This window comes from Neofelis nebulosa, chromosome X (assembly GCF_028018385.1).
Source record: "Neofelis nebulosa isolate mNeoNeb1 chromosome X, mNeoNeb1.pri, whole genome shotgun sequence".
NCBI lineage: Eukaryota > Metazoa > Chordata > Mammalia > Carnivora > Felidae > Neofelis > Neofelis nebulosa.
The window spans coordinates 16,113,641-16,130,717 of NC_080800.1; the positions used below are offsets into that span (position 1 = coordinate 16,113,641).

The 17,077-nt window shown below is 46.8% G+C and overlaps 2 protein-coding genes across 8 annotated transcripts in view; both read right to left on the reverse strand.

Annotated features, from left to right (window-relative positions):
• Nucleotides 1-17,077, reverse strand: part of SH3KBP1 (SH3 domain containing kinase binding protein 1) — a 334,814-nt gene that overhangs the window by 308,634 nt on the left and 9,103 nt on the right. The window lies entirely within an intron of this gene.
• LOC131503216 (proline-rich protein 36-like) lies at nt 1,139-15,243 on the reverse strand. The gene is made up of 2 exons (XM_058714800.1): nt 1,427-15,243; nt 1,139-1,198 (listed from the first exon to the last, which is right to left on the reverse strand). Exon 1 carries the CDS (start codon nt 15,227-15,229, stop codon nt 13,958-13,960), a length of 1,272 nt encoding a protein of 423 aa, XP_058570783.1. The 5' UTR covers nt 15,230-15,243; the 3' UTR covers nt 1,139-1,198; nt 1,427-13,957.

The following is a 17,077-nucleotide window of genomic DNA, read 5'->3' on the forward strand; positions in this document are numbered from 1 at the left end:
TCTCTGTCTCTCTCTCAAAATAAATCAACATTAAGGTTTTTTTTTAAAAGAACAGAATTGAATAAAAAATCTCAGAGCCTGTCTCATCTAGTAAAGGTAAATGTTTTCTGTGAAATGAATACTTCAGTCATAACTAAGAATGGATGTGGGCATGAGGTTGCAATGTAAAATATATTTCTTACTGGGAGATATGGTCACAAAAATTTGAAAAAGAGCAGGAGACAGTAAGTGGACTTAATTTCTGGCCTGGCCAGTGCCTATTCCTTCCTGCCTGGCTCTGGGTGGTAAGGAATAGACTGCCCTTGCTGCGTGCATCATGGTCCTGACCCATCCTCTGCCGGTTCTTCCCCTTAGGCTTTGACTCTGTCCAGTGGTCCCGCTTTGCACCTTCTAGCTCTTCCCCCAGTGGCAGCACCCTGGGGCAAGTATGACAGCTCGGGCTCCCTTCTCCTCCTGGCACCTCAACTTTCTGGCACCCATCTCTGAATCCCCTGCTGTCCCACTGCCTCAGCCCACCCCGATCTCTCTCTCTCTTCCGTGGAAGCTTAGTCAGGGATGGGAGAAACAGAATAATACTTTCTCCTTCTGGGACACAACTGTTTCTCCTCCAGTTTCTCCACATTCCTTTTGAAAATGTGAACCAACTACTTACACACCTACATTTATAGAGGCACCATTCACAATAGCCAAAAGGTGGAAGCAACCCTTGTCCATCAACTGAGGAATAGATAAGCAAAATGCAGTATATCCAGACAACGGAATATTATTCATTCTTAAAAAGAAATGAAGTTCTGGCACATGCTACACCATAGATGAACCTTGAGGACAGTATGTTAAGAAGTCAGTCACAAAAGAACAAATATTATATGATTCCACTATTTATATGGGGTGCCTAGAATAGGCAAAATCATAGACACAGAACATAGAACAGAGGTTACTGGGGGTTGGAGAAAGGGAATAATGGAGAGTAACTGCTTAATGGGTACAGAGTTTCTCTTTGGTATGATGAAAAATTCTGGAAATACATAGCAGTGATGTTGCTCAACATCATAAATGTACCTGATGCCACTGAATTGTACACTTAAAGTGGTTAAAATGGTAAATTTTATGTTTTTATATATATACATATATATATATATATGCATATATATATATGTATATATATATATTTTTTTGCCACCGTTAAAAAATGCATAACCTGGGGCGCCTGGGTGGCGCAGTCGGTTAAGCGTCCGACTTCAGCCAGGTCACGATCTCGCGGTCCGTGAGTTCGAGCCCCGCGTCAGGCTCTGGGCCGATGGCTCGGAGCCTGGAGCCTGTTTCCGATTCTGTGTCTCCCTCTCTCTCTGCCCCTCCCCCGTTCATGCTCTGTCTCTCTCTGTCCCAAAAATAAATAAAAAATGTTAAAAAAAAAAAAATGCATAACCTCAGTCCAATCATGAAAAAACCCAGTCTGAAGGACATTCAACACAATACTGATCAATACTCTTCAAAAGCGTCAAGGTCATGAAGGACAAGGAAAGACTGAGCAAATGTCATAGAACACAGGGTACTGAGGAGAAATAACAACTAAATGCAATGTGGGATCCTGGATAGGATCCTAGAACAACAACAACAACAACAACAACAAAAGACATTAGTGGAAAAACTTAAGAAATTAAACAAGATCTTTAGTAAACAGTATTACACCATGTTGATTTCCTGGTTGTGATAACAGCACTGTGATTATGTAAGATGTGAACATTGGGCGAAGCTGAGTGAGGGATGTATGGAAACTCTCTATACTAATTTTGCATCTTTTCCTTAAATTTAAGAGAAAAACCAAAAATTTAAAAAAGTTTTAAAAACCAATCCACCCTTTAAAAATAGTGCAATATATACAGTTGTACATTCATTAATCCTTACCCTGAGGGTGGTCAGTTCACATTTGAAGTACCCAAATCAGAAAAGAACACTCCAGGGATAGTGGGTCAGCATTTGAAAGGCTAATCAGAGCCCATCTGCAGCAGAGTTAGTCAACTGGCATAATGGAAATGAGCAATGGCTCCCTGCTCTCTGGATTGGGTGAAAATACCGTGCTGGCATCGCGACCCTAGCAAGAACCACACAAAAGAATCTAGGAATAGCAGCAATCCATCCTCTTTAGAAAAGGGGCTCTCTCAGGACCCTTGGACAATGATTAAAGAAGGGCCCTGTCCCCTCCCTGGGGGCTAGTGGAATCCTGCCACTGGAACACCATCAACATCTTCCCTGACTATCCCTCACTTGGGCAGAGAGCTGGAACTTTGCAGAGCAAAAAGTACAGACGGGGCTCTCTCTAAGCCTGCTTGCTAACAAATGTTTAATGAGTGGCCAAAGTTGGTCTGAGACTTGCTTTCCCTGCAACATACCTCCTAGTCATGGGACTGTGGGAAAGAACACACAAAGCTCCCATCAACTGTTTCCCAAAAGAATTTGACAATTCTTCAAAGGACAAACCACTTTAGGTCAGTTCACAACAGATAATGGGTTAGGATTTCTGAGAACGAGCTTATGGCCCTGTGAGCATGTGCCAGATCAAGTCTACACCCCCAGAGCAGAGTCCTCCAGGGACAAGGTCTCCAGCTGGACTGTTACTGTCACCAGAGAGGGCCATTCGGTCAGTGGCAAGCCTCCCCTGAGACACCAAGAGTCCACACTGAACTCCCTGGGCTTGCAAGGGCTGGAGTACACAGAATGTCCAAAACCTGACCCAACGAATTTATTTAGCCCAGAGTCTTCAAGTTGACTCAACAGTGGAATCGATCACAAAGCACTCATGAAAGCCCATGCTTTTATTTTCTTTAGAGCCAGATGTAATCAAGCCCGTCTTCTATTTTCTTCCTCCCAAGGGGCAGACTCGTCTCATTTCCTGTCCACATCCCCCTGCTTCCTCATTCCCCTCTTGCTGGTCAGCCCAGCTGTTGCCAGCCATCCCAACTCCTGGCTCTCCTTCAGTGCAACCTCTAAACCCCAGCCGCCCCGGGAGAGGGTAGCCCTCAGTGAGAGTATCAGCTGGGATCATCAAAACTCCAGGACAGTCTACACAGCAACAAGGTATCCGACAAACTTCACAGCCCGCTGGGCTGAGTGAAACCTCCTTTTCAACTTCCTCAAACTCTGCAAAGATGGAAGTTGTCTTCCACACAGGCTGCCGCCAAAATGGCTGCCTCGTCGGCCGTACCGCACACAGAGAGCAAGAAAAACAATGTCCCCACCTGAAACTAACATAACACTGCACATTCGTTTTATTGGAATTTACAAAAAGGAAAACAGCATCCCTGGTGTGGGAGGCAGAAACAGTGCCGCCTCCCCTACATCAGATATCCACACCCTAATCCCTGGAACCTGTGAATACCTGGCAAAGGGACAGTAAAGTTGCAGGTGAAATTAAGCTGGCTAATTAGCTGACCTTAAAATTGGGAGATTAGCCTGAATTATCCCAGTGGACCTAATGTAATCCTAAGGATCCGTAAAAGTCTAAGTTGGGGGCAAAGAGAAGGCCAGAGTGATGGGATGTGAGGAGAGGACCCCCTGCTGCAGGCTTTGAAGATGGAGGAGGGGGGTCATGAGCCAAGGAATATGAATGGTCTCTAGATGCTGGAAAAGACAAGGGAATATAATTTTCCCTAGAGTTTCCCAGAAAGGAGCAGAGCCCTGTCAACACGAATCTAACCCAGTGAGACCCACGTCAGACTTGTGACCTAAAGAACAGTGAGACAATAAATTTGTGCTGTCCTAAGCCACGAATTCTGTGGCCATTTGCAATGGCAGCAATGCCAAATAAATAAACCTGGCCGTCAAGTGCCACGGTAGCTTGTTTCAGGCCTAATAAACGAGTGAGTCTTAAGTAAAACTATCTGCGCAAAGTCCGCAACACTTGCCTCCCCTGAAGGCCACTGGCCTCCATTCCTTTAGGCCTTACCTCTAAAGAACCCGGGGCCCGGGGACAGAAAACACACGTGGGTTTGTGTCACAGGGCAATTCTAAATAGAACACTTTGCCTGTGCCATTTTTATGAGGTATTTGCTTGACACAGATCTTTAAAAAGAAAACCCACTCAGAGTTATTTCTGTAACTGAAGGTGGGCAAGAATGGGGATAGTAAAATGAGATTATTACTTATGAAATGAGCAATGGAAGTTAAGCCTGTTCTTACCTATCATTGACTGCATCACTCTGCAACTCAGTATGGTGAGAACAACTTCCATTTCGGACCACCCCAACCCCAAAGTACGTGGGTCTGAGTCTCCGTGTTGTTCTTCGGTGGCCTCAGAGCTGGTATGTATGTGATAATCTGTTCTGATTATTCGTTTGGCCAGCGCCAGACACCCACAGAGAGGCACAACTCACTCTTCTGAACGTATTTTCTGTGTGTGTGCTGAGCACCCTTAACGCGCAGTGACACAGGATCCTCCTGAATAGAGGGTGGGGGTGAAGAAGCGGAGTGACAGGGCGGTCAGCACTCCATGTTTCAAGAGATTTGGATTCTCTTTCCAACTGGCTGGGAGTGAGGGTTCAAACTCTAACAGTGTCCAACTGACAAAAGTCTTGCTCTGTGATTCCTATTACCCAAGCTTGAGAGGAGTGAGGGCTAACAAAGGCTGGCCTAAAAATAAAAAGCCATTATTTCCAATGCCACAACAGTGGGCCATTTAAGCTCTATTTTTAGCAAGTCTTGCTTACCTGTGAAGCAGCATATGGCTCCTATAATTCTCCAAAGCACGAAAGCATTAAAAGATCGGAGTGCCTCTGGTAAGTGGGCTGGTCCCCAAGTGAGCATTCCCACACTGACAAAAGTGGACAGCCGACGGTCCAATTGGCCCAACTGGCTTCCAAAGGGACCCACCATCACGCTGCCAGCTCTTGGCCATTAGCAACACTTAAAACATTAAGCCAAATGACAGAAGAGTTTCTGCTACCAAATCATGGTATTGGAGACTTTGAGTTTCTGACAAGAGGGCATTTTCTAAGCAATTACTCCCTAGGGACAAAGAAAATCCTGAAGCAAAACACCAGGGACTGCTTCAGGCTAAAGATAACGTACAGCAAGAGGAAAAGAGAAGAAAAACATCCCGTTGCAGGGCACACAGCAGGCCAGCGACACTTCCCTAAATGCAGGGTGAGAGGCAGCCTGCAGAAAGGAGCACACAGGCTCCCTTATCTCAAATCTCCTGTGCACAGCACAGGGCACAGGCGTGCACTTCTTTGCGTCCCCAGGAGGAAGTGTGGCAAGCCCGAACGCTGGCCACAACTAAGAAAAGGTAGATTTCTTCTGTGGCAGACTCACAGCAAGGAAACTTGGGAGACGGTAAAGTAAGCCAGTGTGCCGGCTGCCCTACTGACACAGGGCGCCCCGAACCAACCAATCATTGCTCTTTTCTCAAGTTCAATGCAAAGAGATGCCCGATAATGGCTAATCAAGGGCCACAGGAAGATTCTTGAATGTACAGTATAAGTGGTCGGGGCACAAATGCTGCCGTGCAGCCAAAATTCTCCTATGGATCGCACCATGGATCATTTTTGCTTATTTCTTTGGATCTTCCAAAACAGAAATACATCCAAACGTGTGACTCTACCTTACAAAATGACTGGGCCGAGAGTAGGGAAGGCTGAGCAGCACTGGCTTTCTCAGCTGCTCCTGACCTGTCTGTCTGCGATGCGCGAAGGAGATGTGACTATGCGATACCATTAGATACCAATTTCCGGCCCCGTTTGGGGAAAGAGACTCTGGCTTTACAGTCATACATCATATGTTGTTTTCACTCATTCAACAAATATTTTTCTTTAGCTGCTCATTCTGGCTGCGATACCGTGCCAGATACAGGGACACCAGTGTGGAGAAGACGACCGTGCTCTTTGCCTTGGAGCCAAAGGAACTACAGTCCACGGAGCATGATTTGTGGGGTCCCTGCAGTACCTGGTGGGGCTTCCTGAGCCAGCACGTGCCCAGTGCCCTCTCCTCAAGCAGTGACCCTTCTCCTGTGCATTAGGAGGTATCCACATCCGAGTTAGCAGTGGAGAGGGAGGAAGAGGAAGATGGAATGAAGTGTGGCTACAACAAATCGGATTTCCTTACATTTTTCCAGCAGACCAAGTAAAGCAAAGATAAATAAGACATCTCATGATCCCCCCCTCACAAATCAGTAACTCATCCTCAATTGGTGGTTTCTTCTCATTCATAACTATTGACCCAGGAAAGTTAAAACACGACTGTAGCATGCATGAATTATTTTAGCCGAACATGCTATTCCCTTCTACGTCCTAAGCAAGAACTCATCAGCTCCAGGCTGAAGGCCAGGATTTCACAGGACAGAGCTTAGGACAATATGGAAGGACAATAAGGCAAAGACTTAGCAGAGCCCAGGGAGAGCAGGGGGGCCATGGGGAAGTGCCCAGAATGGTGCTGTTGGAGCCAGCTAAAGACTAATGAGTACCATAGACTCCTAAGTCATCACCGCAGAAAGGTTTCCCTACCTTATATCCAATAATGGGTGCACAAAAATTTGACACACTATTGACTTAGCCCTCCGTTATCTGAAGGAAGCAATGGATAGCCAAAGAAAAAAACATTCCTGAAAGAAGCTTTCCAGTTGTGGGGAGATGGGGAGGACCCGAGTTAGCACAGAAATCAGATGAGAGCCCACTCCACCTCCCTGTTCCTCCCTACTGCTCCCCACCGCCACCCCTGCCTCCTCTCAGAGTGGAGAAACTTGCTTTCCCACAGCATTCCCCAAACTGGCCCTGGTCTCACTATCTACATCTGGCCCCTGAAAGACATCCCTCATTGGGTTGGTTCAGAACTCTCCAGTCATGCTACGCCTTTAAATAGCTCTCCCTACCACTGAAGGTCCACCACCTGGGTGCTCTTGACAGGACAATCTATTTTAAAACACCAGCTCCCAAGGCACAGCCAGCATAGAGCCAACACACACGTCAGCACCAAGGTCAATGACGAGACCCAAGCCTAAAGAAAGTGCAGCAGGCACTGGTGGTGTTGTGGTGCTCAAATTACAGCTCAGGTGAATGGGAAGAGCCTGGGATACTGGAAACTATTCGCATTTCTCACTCATGGGCCAGGCAGAGACATGGTGGGACCAAGGTTATCAGACGAAAAACAACGTACCAACCCTGCTAGTTGTGACAGGAACATTCAAAGGAGAGTGACCTGGAGTCAGTCATTAAATAGCGGTTCTACCTAGAGGTTCACACAATCCCTGTGACCTGCAAGTTTTCGGCAACTATCTCTGAAAGAATGATCCAGCCCCCAGCAAGGAGAGCAAAATGTTATTGTAATTTCAGGAGAGAATTCACAGTGTTGAGGTTAGGGGTGTTTGAAAGCCAACTCAATGGTCTACTCGGGTAGTCAGGACACCCAAAAAGTTAAGAAGATCCAGGAACAACAGCATAATAAGCCTGATTATCTCCAGCAACTGACTTCCAATTGCAGCTCATGTCTGGGAGGCAACAGGGAGTGGTGGGGAGCATGGCAAACCAAATTCACATGTTCACCCACCTGAACAGAGCTGCCACAACTGCAGCCAAGGAGGAACGCCAGCCCAAGGATACCAGAAGACCTGGGCTCTAAGAGCAGCTAGGGATCTGAGATGTTATGGAAATATCAACCAGATTCCCAAACAGTAGCAATTTGAGATTTGTAAAACACCACAGGCCACGATGAGATTCTGATGTGGCTCTCACAGCTCCTAACAATCTTAAGATCATTTTCTACACTGAATTTCCAGAACACCATCTATAGTACAGACCCTCTCTACAACCATACTACTCAGAAGCCCAGTGTTCCCAGCACCCAACCTCAGTCCAGGCAACTCAGTTCAGCACACCATTTTAAGACATTGTGAATTCATTGGAGGCATTTGTTTTCATATTATTTCTACATTCCTTTTTTTTCTTCATATAAATGGCTGAATTCTTCTTATTTTATTTCTTTTTTAATATAATTTATTGTCAAACTGGTTTCCATACAACAGTGCTCATCCCAACAAGTGCCGTTCTGATAGAAGGAATAAATGTATAATTTCAGATCCTTCTGAGTTTTATTCCAAAACTTCTGTGTCTTATCAACACTGCTGTAAACATTTGCAGTCTTCCACCAAAGACAAAGTCCGGGACTGACAGATACACCAGAGTTCTCACGTTCACCGCTCTCTTCCATGCTGTCTTAGTTGGCATGGGCTGCTCTAACCAGAACACCAGACACTGGGTAACTTCAACAACAAACATTTACTCCTTACGGTTCTTCAGGCTGGAAGTCCAAGATCACTGTGCCAGCACATCAGGTTCTGGTGAGAACCGTCTTCCTGGCATCCATATACAGTGTCTGGGGGAGAGGGAGGGGGAGGGGGAGAAAGCAAGGTCTTTTCGGTCTCTTCTGATAAGGGCACTCACTCCCTCACGAGGGTTCCACTCTCATAACCTAATTACCTCCCAAAAGTCCCACCTCCAGGGGTGCCTGGGTGGCTCAGTTGGTTGAGTGTCCAACTTTGGTTCAAGTCATGATCTCACAGTTTGGTTTGTGAGTTCGAACCCCAGACCGGGCTCAGTGCTGTCAGTGCAGAGCCTGCTTCAGATCCTCTGTCATGCTCTCTCTCTGCCCCTTCCCCGCTCACATTCACTCTCTCTCTCTCAATCTTTCTAAAATAAATAAACATTTATTTTTAAAAAGTCTGACCTCCAAATACCATCGCATTGGAGATTAGGGTTTCAACATACTAACTTTGTGGGGACACAAACATTCAGTCTATAAAACACACCCCCAAAAAATCCATGTGTCTCTATCTGTCTCTCTTTCATACACACACACACACACACACACACACACACACAGAAAACAGATGGGACGCAAAAGCTGGGGGACCCAAAGCTAGTGGGATAGGGGAGTATGATCAGTGCACCTACCACATGCACAGAATGTATGAGGGGGTCTCACATATCTGAGGGCTCTGGCACAGTGTGCTAGTGGGGCCTTTTTGGCTGTTTATTGGTAACTCATCTGAGCCCCTACTCTGTGCCACGCTCCTAATACACACCATGTATTTAATCCTAGCGATGGCAGCTGCTCCGTGGGCTTCCCTGAGGAAACTACAAGCAGGCCAGCGGTTGGAAATGGCCTTCACAAAAGGAATGCGGCAAACGGAAGACAGACGGAGGGCATGGACACTCGTGAGGAAAAAAGTAGACCTCCAATATACGGTTTGCTTTTGTCGTTATTTAGACACGTGAACCCTGGGAATCACAAGGTAAGAGAATGAAATCCCGTCTTCAGAAAGTTCACCAGCTCTGACGATTTAATACTTTCAAAATTCACCCACAGCCATGAGATTGGCAAAAGTGCGGCCATATGATGCAGCAGAGACTGATGAGTACCTCCCAGTATCCCCTTCTTCGTTTGAGAAACAGAACCCTTCCCTCCTTCCACAGTAGAGTAATGGCACCCCCAAACGTGTCCCTATGCTAATTCCCAGGACCTGTGAATATGTTACCTAACCAAGCAGAGAGGACTCTGCAGGTGAGATGAAGCTGAGGACCTTGAGATGGGGAGATTATCCTGGATTACCTGGGTGGGCCCAGCGTCATCACAAGGGCCTTAAAACATGGAAGAGGAAAGCAGATGAGCCAGAGAGGATGTGAGGACAGAGGAGGGGGTTGGACTGAGGTGAGGAAGGGACCATTAGCTAAGGAGTGTAGCGGCCCCCACAAGCTACAAAAGGCAGGGGTCAGATCCTGCCCTATAGCCTGTGGAAGGAATGCAACCCTGCCGACCCATCGTGGACTCCTGACCTCCCGAACTAGAAGACAACAATTCTGTGTCATTTTAAGCCATTAAGTTTGTGGTCATTTGTTACAGCAGGAATAAGAAATTAATACCCCCACCCCCGGTGTGTGGGGGGCACGCGGCCGGCCAGGTGGAAATCACATCCCCCAGACCCACCTGCTGCTAGGGCTGAGACTGTAGCTAAATTCTCACCAATGGGCTGTGCTGGGGAATGACAGTTTCCAAGTCACGTCCTTTAAAGAGAGGAGCTGCTCGCCCTCCACCTTCCTCTCGCCTGGGGCCCTGGGCCGGAAGGCAGACCAGGGAAGGTGAACCAGCTCCTACCACGCCACAAAGGTAACACCCTACGAAAGGTGGAGAGGGCAACAAGACAGAAGGAACCTGACCCCGATGACCCTACAGAGCAAAGCCATTCACTCATCCTCAACAGTCCTGGGGTCAGCAGGCAGTCGCCCGAGAGGAAAATAGACAGCTATGCTATCTTGGGGTCTCTGTGACAGCCATTTAGCCTAAGCCCTAATATATCTGGGATACCAAACGTCAGTGGACACGGGAACAGCAGAAATGTTTACACTCTGAGATGACACACTTTGAAAACCAATGTGGCGTTCTCTTCTAAAGCTCATATACTCTCTCCTTCAATAAATATGTTCTCTTCTTCATTCATTAGTTTGTTCATCCACTCATTCACTGGGAGAATATTCTGGTACAACCACTTCGGAAATCCAGCAACTTGAAAGCCAGCAAAATCACTCCTTGCTATACGCCTTTAAAAAACATATTTTACACGTGTACCTAGAGACATCTATTAAATGGTGATAGGAAGTCCATTCATAGTAGCAAAACACTGGAAGCGATGAAAAGTCCACCACTAGGAGAAAGGATAAATATACAATAATAAATACACAAACTATAAAATGAGAGACAACAAGCAAATCACAAGTCTCTGTGCAGTTTGGTGCCAGTTTAAAAAAAACTAAAACCAAGCAAAACCAGACAACATGTTTTTAGGAGATGTATGTGGAAATGCTAAAACTATTTGTTAAAGAAGAAGGGAATGATGATGTTTTTAAAAAGACCCATGATGACCCATGATGTCCATGAGCCTGGGCGGCTCAGTCGGTTAAGCGTCTGACTCTTGATCTCAGGGTCATGAGTTCAAGCCCGGCATTGGGCTTTTTTTTTTTTTTTTTTAAGTAGGCTCCTCACTGGGCTCTACAGAGCCTACTTTAAAAAAAAAAACACAACAAAAACCAGACCCATGATGGTCTTCTCCTCCAGAGAAGGCAGGGACAGAGGACTGAGCCAGAGTGCACTTGAGAGAATGGGTTCTGAGTATCTATTTTATAATGACTCTTGACACCACCCACATTACATATAGTCTTGTGTGTATCAAATACCTTATCACTTTCCGAACTGCTTTGAAGGCATCGCGCAAAGTGAAAAGGCCTGTATGGAGGACGGATTCTCACCATAGTGTGAAAAGACAAAAGAGAAGGGAGACGCAAGTGAACTCAAAAGACCGTGCCACTTTAAGCAGATGTGACCGTGTCACATCACCAGCAACAACGTCATTTCTGAAACGAACCATCGTGTCTCCTATTAGTGTTGATTTCAGCTCTACTGGGTTAATTTATACTTAATTTGCAAATCTGTGCCAGGTTTATACTTACAAATGAGCTAAAAGCCAAAAGGAGCTTATATCTAGCTAAGTGCCTGGATTTTCCAGTACTGTCGTCATTAAAAAGTTTAAGGCAATTAAAAAGGAAGGAAATTCTGACACATGGCTACAACATGGATGAACCCTGAAGACCTTACACCAAATGAAATAAGCCAGTCACAAAAGGACCAATACTGGATGATTCCATTTACATGAAGTACCTGTAGTGGGTCAAAATCACAGACACAGAAAGGAGAATAGTGGTTGCCAGGGCTGGAGGAGGGGGAGGTAGGGGGAGTTAGTGTTTAAGAAGCATGGAGTTTCAGGTGGGGAAGATTAAAAAGCTCTGGAGAAGGACGGTGGTGACAGTTGTACAACAATGTGAATGCACTTAATGCCACTGAACTATACACTAGAATGGTAAAAATGGTCAATTTTATGTCACTCATAGTTGACCACAATAAGCAATAAATAAATGAAAGCTAACAAACACGTTCAAACATTTAAGACAAAATAGGAATTCTTGGAAACCACTTTCCCTGTCAAGGGGCCTTCCACATTACTCATTTGAGAAACGCTGCTCTATCTGGTTTCTCTCTAGACCTCCAGGGTGGAGGGAGGTTCAGAGACCGACTAAACACCACCAGATCTCAGAAAGTTGTCTTCTAACTTGATGCGTGTTCCTCAAATTAACACCTTTCCTCTTTCTGGATAAAGAGACTCTCTTCAAACCAACAGCCTTTGGTTTAACTGCTGATTTCATTGTGTGGTTCATGAAATAATCACATCACAGGCTCCCTCCCACTAAGGGAAATGAAAGTTAACTAAAATGTGTCACTGAGTGGAACTTTAGATATCTCTGAGTTCCTCTGGTTATCGAATCTTACACTTAACAGGCACTCAATAAACACTTGTAGAATTTAATTGAATTCCAGTATATGGCAATATTGAGTCAACTGTCTTGTTTATTCTACCAGTACGGGCTGGTTTATGTTCACAATCTGAAAATGTAACAAAGGGAGAAAGTGTGTGGTACAGGGTAGTCATCAATGCTCTCTCACCAACATGTACTGTTATGAAGTTTAGAACTTTCACAGAAACTTGCCCCTGAGAGGGCATCATAAATACTCAACTCATTTTTTGCCAGGTACATGAGCTGACATATGGCATATACTTGCCGGCTGAGGAATACATACTTAGCACAATGCTGTTCGTTAACGAAACTGATGCATCATGAAGGCAAGGCTTTGAGATGGTTCTTCTAGCCTGGATCCTGGGGTTCTAACCAGCCTTACCTTGCACTGTTTGAAGCTAAAAGCATAATATTTTTAGGGGAGCTTATGACAATGACACAAAGCTAAGCTCAGAAACCACAAAGGGGTCATTACAGCCACGATATTTCCTTCGTCAGCACGGGACTTAGACCCATATCCCAGAGAAATATAAAGTCACCTTGAGGACCCAGGGCCTGCAGGACACAGTTTTCCATAAGGTTCTGGGAAACAAAGTTCCTTTCAATGCCAGCCAGGGCACAAAGTCAAAGGAGGAAGGGAAGGGGAAAAGAAAGAGAAGGAACCAAACTCCCAAGCGTTTCACCTTTCACTGTGTGTACCCTAATCTCACACTTGAATGCTAAACCAGGATTAATCACCTCAAAATGGTACACTGGAAAGGGTACAGTGCTGTGGACTATGAAAGCCTCGCAGCAGTCTCCTTCAGAGGTGTCTCCCTCCCACCTCTCCCATCTCTGTCTCTCTCTCTGTCTCTCTCTCTGTCTCTCTCTCTCTCTCTCTCTCTCACACACACACACACACACACACACACACACACACGGGTGGAAGCACATATAGTAGAGAAGGGATAAGAAGCCATATGAGCAGAGCACATAGTTTCTTGAACTAAAACTGAAAGCAAGCACAGGGACAGCAAGCACCCCACCGATCCACATGCACTAATCCCCATGGACTCAAGTCCTCTTCGTTATCATCATCATCGGCCATTCTAGTCATTCAAAGGGTAATGGAAATAAAGAATGGACATAAAACGTCACCCTGCCTACAACCTGAATTCCTTAAAGGACAAAAAGGAAAATTATGTCCGTCACATCCCTATTTATAATATCAAGATTATGGAAACAACATAAATCCTCAGTTGACAGGGAAATGGTGACATAAATCGAGATCCTGAAGTCAGATATTCAGCAACTAAAAATACTGGCTTCGAAGATGACTATGAAGGTAAATAAACACCAGGCCATACAATTATATTTATTACAATCCATGCACATATAGCTACAAGTACATAGCAAAAAGCCGAAAAAGACCCACACCAAAATAAAATGGCAGTGGTTGTATCGGAGTACAGTATGGGTCACCAACTCAAATTCTCCTGCTTCTTATTTTCTAAATCCTATAACACAGTCGCTATATTTATAAACAAAAAAATGTAAGGTTCGAGAACATTGGAGCTAGAAGAAGAAACAGCCTAGAATCCACCCCCTCCGTGCAGGTGCTGGAAGGTGAGCCCCTCCCTTGAGATGGTGAGCCTGTGCCCCACCCCCTCCCCCAGCGATGGCGGGAGCTCCTCCCAAGGCCCTCTCAGGGACCACTCTTCAAAGGTTTCTTCTTCCCTGGGGGACCACACTCCTTGTGTGGCCTCTGTGACCTTAGACTGCTCTGAATAAAAGCCAGTCTCACCGGCTACACTACTTTTACTGAGCAAAGGAGGTGGCGATGGTGGACGGTGCACTGGTGACATTGGTAGAAAGTCCAGAGGCCCCGGCAATGGCAGTGGGAGAGGGCTCTGAGGAAGCAATGGGAGGGGTGTGAGAAGAAGGGTTTCGACAGTGAACGGGAGTTGGGGGAGGGAGACAGAGAGAGAGAGAGAGAGAGAGAGAGAGAGAGAGAGAGAGAGAGCTGGCCAGGAGGTAAGAGAGGAAGAGGTGCTGGGGAGGAGATGGGAGGGAAAGGGGTGGGAAAAGAGAGGGAGGAGGAAGTGGAGAGAGGCAAATGAGGGATCAGTAAGAAGGGCAGGGAAAGGCAGGGAAGTGGAGAAGCAGGATATGTAGGAGGGTGAATGTGGGTGAGAAGAGGGACGGAGAGGAGGGGCAAGGAAGAGAGAGGAGGGGGCGGTGAGGAGGTGGGAAAAAAAGGCAGAGGAGAAAGGGAGGAAAAAGAGAGGGGCCCCAGGGAAGGGCAGGAGAGAAAGAGTGTGGGAGAGAGGGAGGGTCAGAAGAGGGTGGGGGGATGGGGGATCGGTAGACAGACAGCGAGGGTCAGACAGAGAGGGTCTGAGGGAAGAGAAAATTGGGGAAAGAGCAAGGAGTAAAGGGAAGGTATGGGGAGAGGGGTGAAGACAGAGGGTGGGGGGTGACATGGAGGGTGGGAGAAGAGAGAAGGTGGGGGGGAGAAGACAGAAGGTGCTGGTGGGGGCAGGAAGGGGTGGGGACAAAGAAAAAAGAGAGGGAAGAGAAGTTAGGAGGGAGAGAATGTGGCAGGGAGAAGGTGGGGGAAGGTGGGAAGAGGGGTTACTTGGAAGGCAGCAGAGGAAGAGAGAGACAACCCGGAAATGTGAAGGGAAGAGGCAGGGAGGGTAGAAGGGAGAGATGGAGTGGGTGGGGGTGGTGAGGGATGAGAGATGGCTGACGGGACCGAGAAAGGGTGGGGGAGAAAAGTGGAGAGGAGAGAAGGCATGAGGTTGGACAGAGGTAGCCCGCCAGACTTTGGATGACAGTCCCCTGCCCCCTTTCCCCTTCATCTCTCTGACTGGGCGGTTACCTTGCCAGGCAGTGGCTGTTTTTCACAATGTCTTCATCTCTTCCTCCATTTAAGAACCCACAGGTTCCCTAAAAGAGCCAGAAAGTGTCACAACTGTACCCCACCCCCACAGTGTGTTATCATCAACCCATCCAAATGCCTCCGAAGTCACATCTACGCTTTTTTACACGATTGGGGTCTCAAAGGATAAAAATAACCCCATTAATCACTCAGAAGCACAACTGTGCCCGACAGGGCCAGGAGCCCTTCCTCAGGGGAGCCTTATGAAAGGGGCTCCAAAGATGGATGGGACAATGTCAAAGGCTCTAGCACCACCTCACACTCATCACCCCTTTGTCAAGAGAAAATGGGTAACAGGGCACTTTCAGGTATTCTGGCTTACGGCTTTCAAGCATCCTCGTATAGAGTGCACGCCCCAAGAGCGGCCCCCAGGTACCCCCATCTCACCAAGCACTGCTCCCAGGACAGGGCTTCATTCAGATCAGGGGACTGGAACCAGGTGCGTCCTTCTCCTCCTAGAAGTGGGCCCACAGCAACCACCTGTGTATCTTCGGGAGCGACACGGACTCCAGTGGGCTCAGCCTGGCTAATGGGAATTTGGAACTGGAATAAACAATCAAGTAACTCTTAACAAGCGGCTGGAACTGCGGCACATGCCCCATGAATGAAATGCGCAGAGAGAAGAAAGGGGACAGGGGCAGAGAGGAGGGGAGGAGAGAAGGCGAGATGGCACATGGGGCAGTTAACCCATCCCTGGTTCTGGGGCTTCTTGGGACCCTTGGGGTGCAAGAGAGGCCCCTGTGACCCTGTAATAAGCCCTCCTTTCCAGGTAACAGGCTCTGCTTCGCCTCCTCACTTGAAGAAAGGCCTTACTGCACGTCTGCAATATGAAGCAGGAGAGAGTCCTAACCCAGTTAAGAAGCGTGGTCTCCTTCAGTTAAGATCCAGGACAAAGTTTCTACCAGTTAAGAAACCTAGACCAGTTGAGACTCAGGAGTACACAGCACAGTCTCCTAGAGAGCTCTTCCAAAATATGCCCATCGGTCCACCAAAATCAGACGAGGAGGACCCAGACATAGAGTTCTAGTGCACATCCCTAGGGGAGGAAGCCACCAGCTACACAGAAGTTCTCCTATCCGCGACTAACCATGACCTCATCGCATAAAAGGAGGGAGAAATAACAGAAATACACGTCCGCTGCCACAGGCATGAACTCTGCCCGGAAGATTTTGGGAGAAATAAAACACAGACAGCCTTGGTCAGGGGACGGGGGGAGGAATCACCAGAGAACTGGAGGGCTGAGATTCAGAAAGAGACCTGTCATTGTGAGCACTTTTCATTACAAAAAAATGAAATTACATTTAAAAATGTTTTGAAAATTCCCCCAGCAAGTAGCTATAGTCTCAATCCCCAACAAGCAGGTGAACTCCTTCCCAATGCAAATTGTGTCCTCCACTGGGGACACCCCTACTCCCATTCTCTCCCCAGACCCAGCCCCCTCCCCCCCCCCAGCTAAGTACTTTCTTTTCATTTCTTTGCTGACAAAGGCAGCAATTAAGCTAAAACATCACCATCAATTCCCCACCACTTGCTCGGCCCAACCTGCTCAAGGGTCAACAATGAGCTACCTGACAGACTGTATTTGGGGTGACACGTCTGTTGTCCATCTAATATTTTATGGAGAACAAAGGGGCAGTGAGAAATCACTGGTTAAGTGAAAAATGATCCCATTTTGTTTGTTATGAAGAGGGGTTTAGGGTTTTGATTTCTGAATGATCACAACAGGAGAAAGGCAACACCCATTTATGAAGCCATTCATGTCAAATGA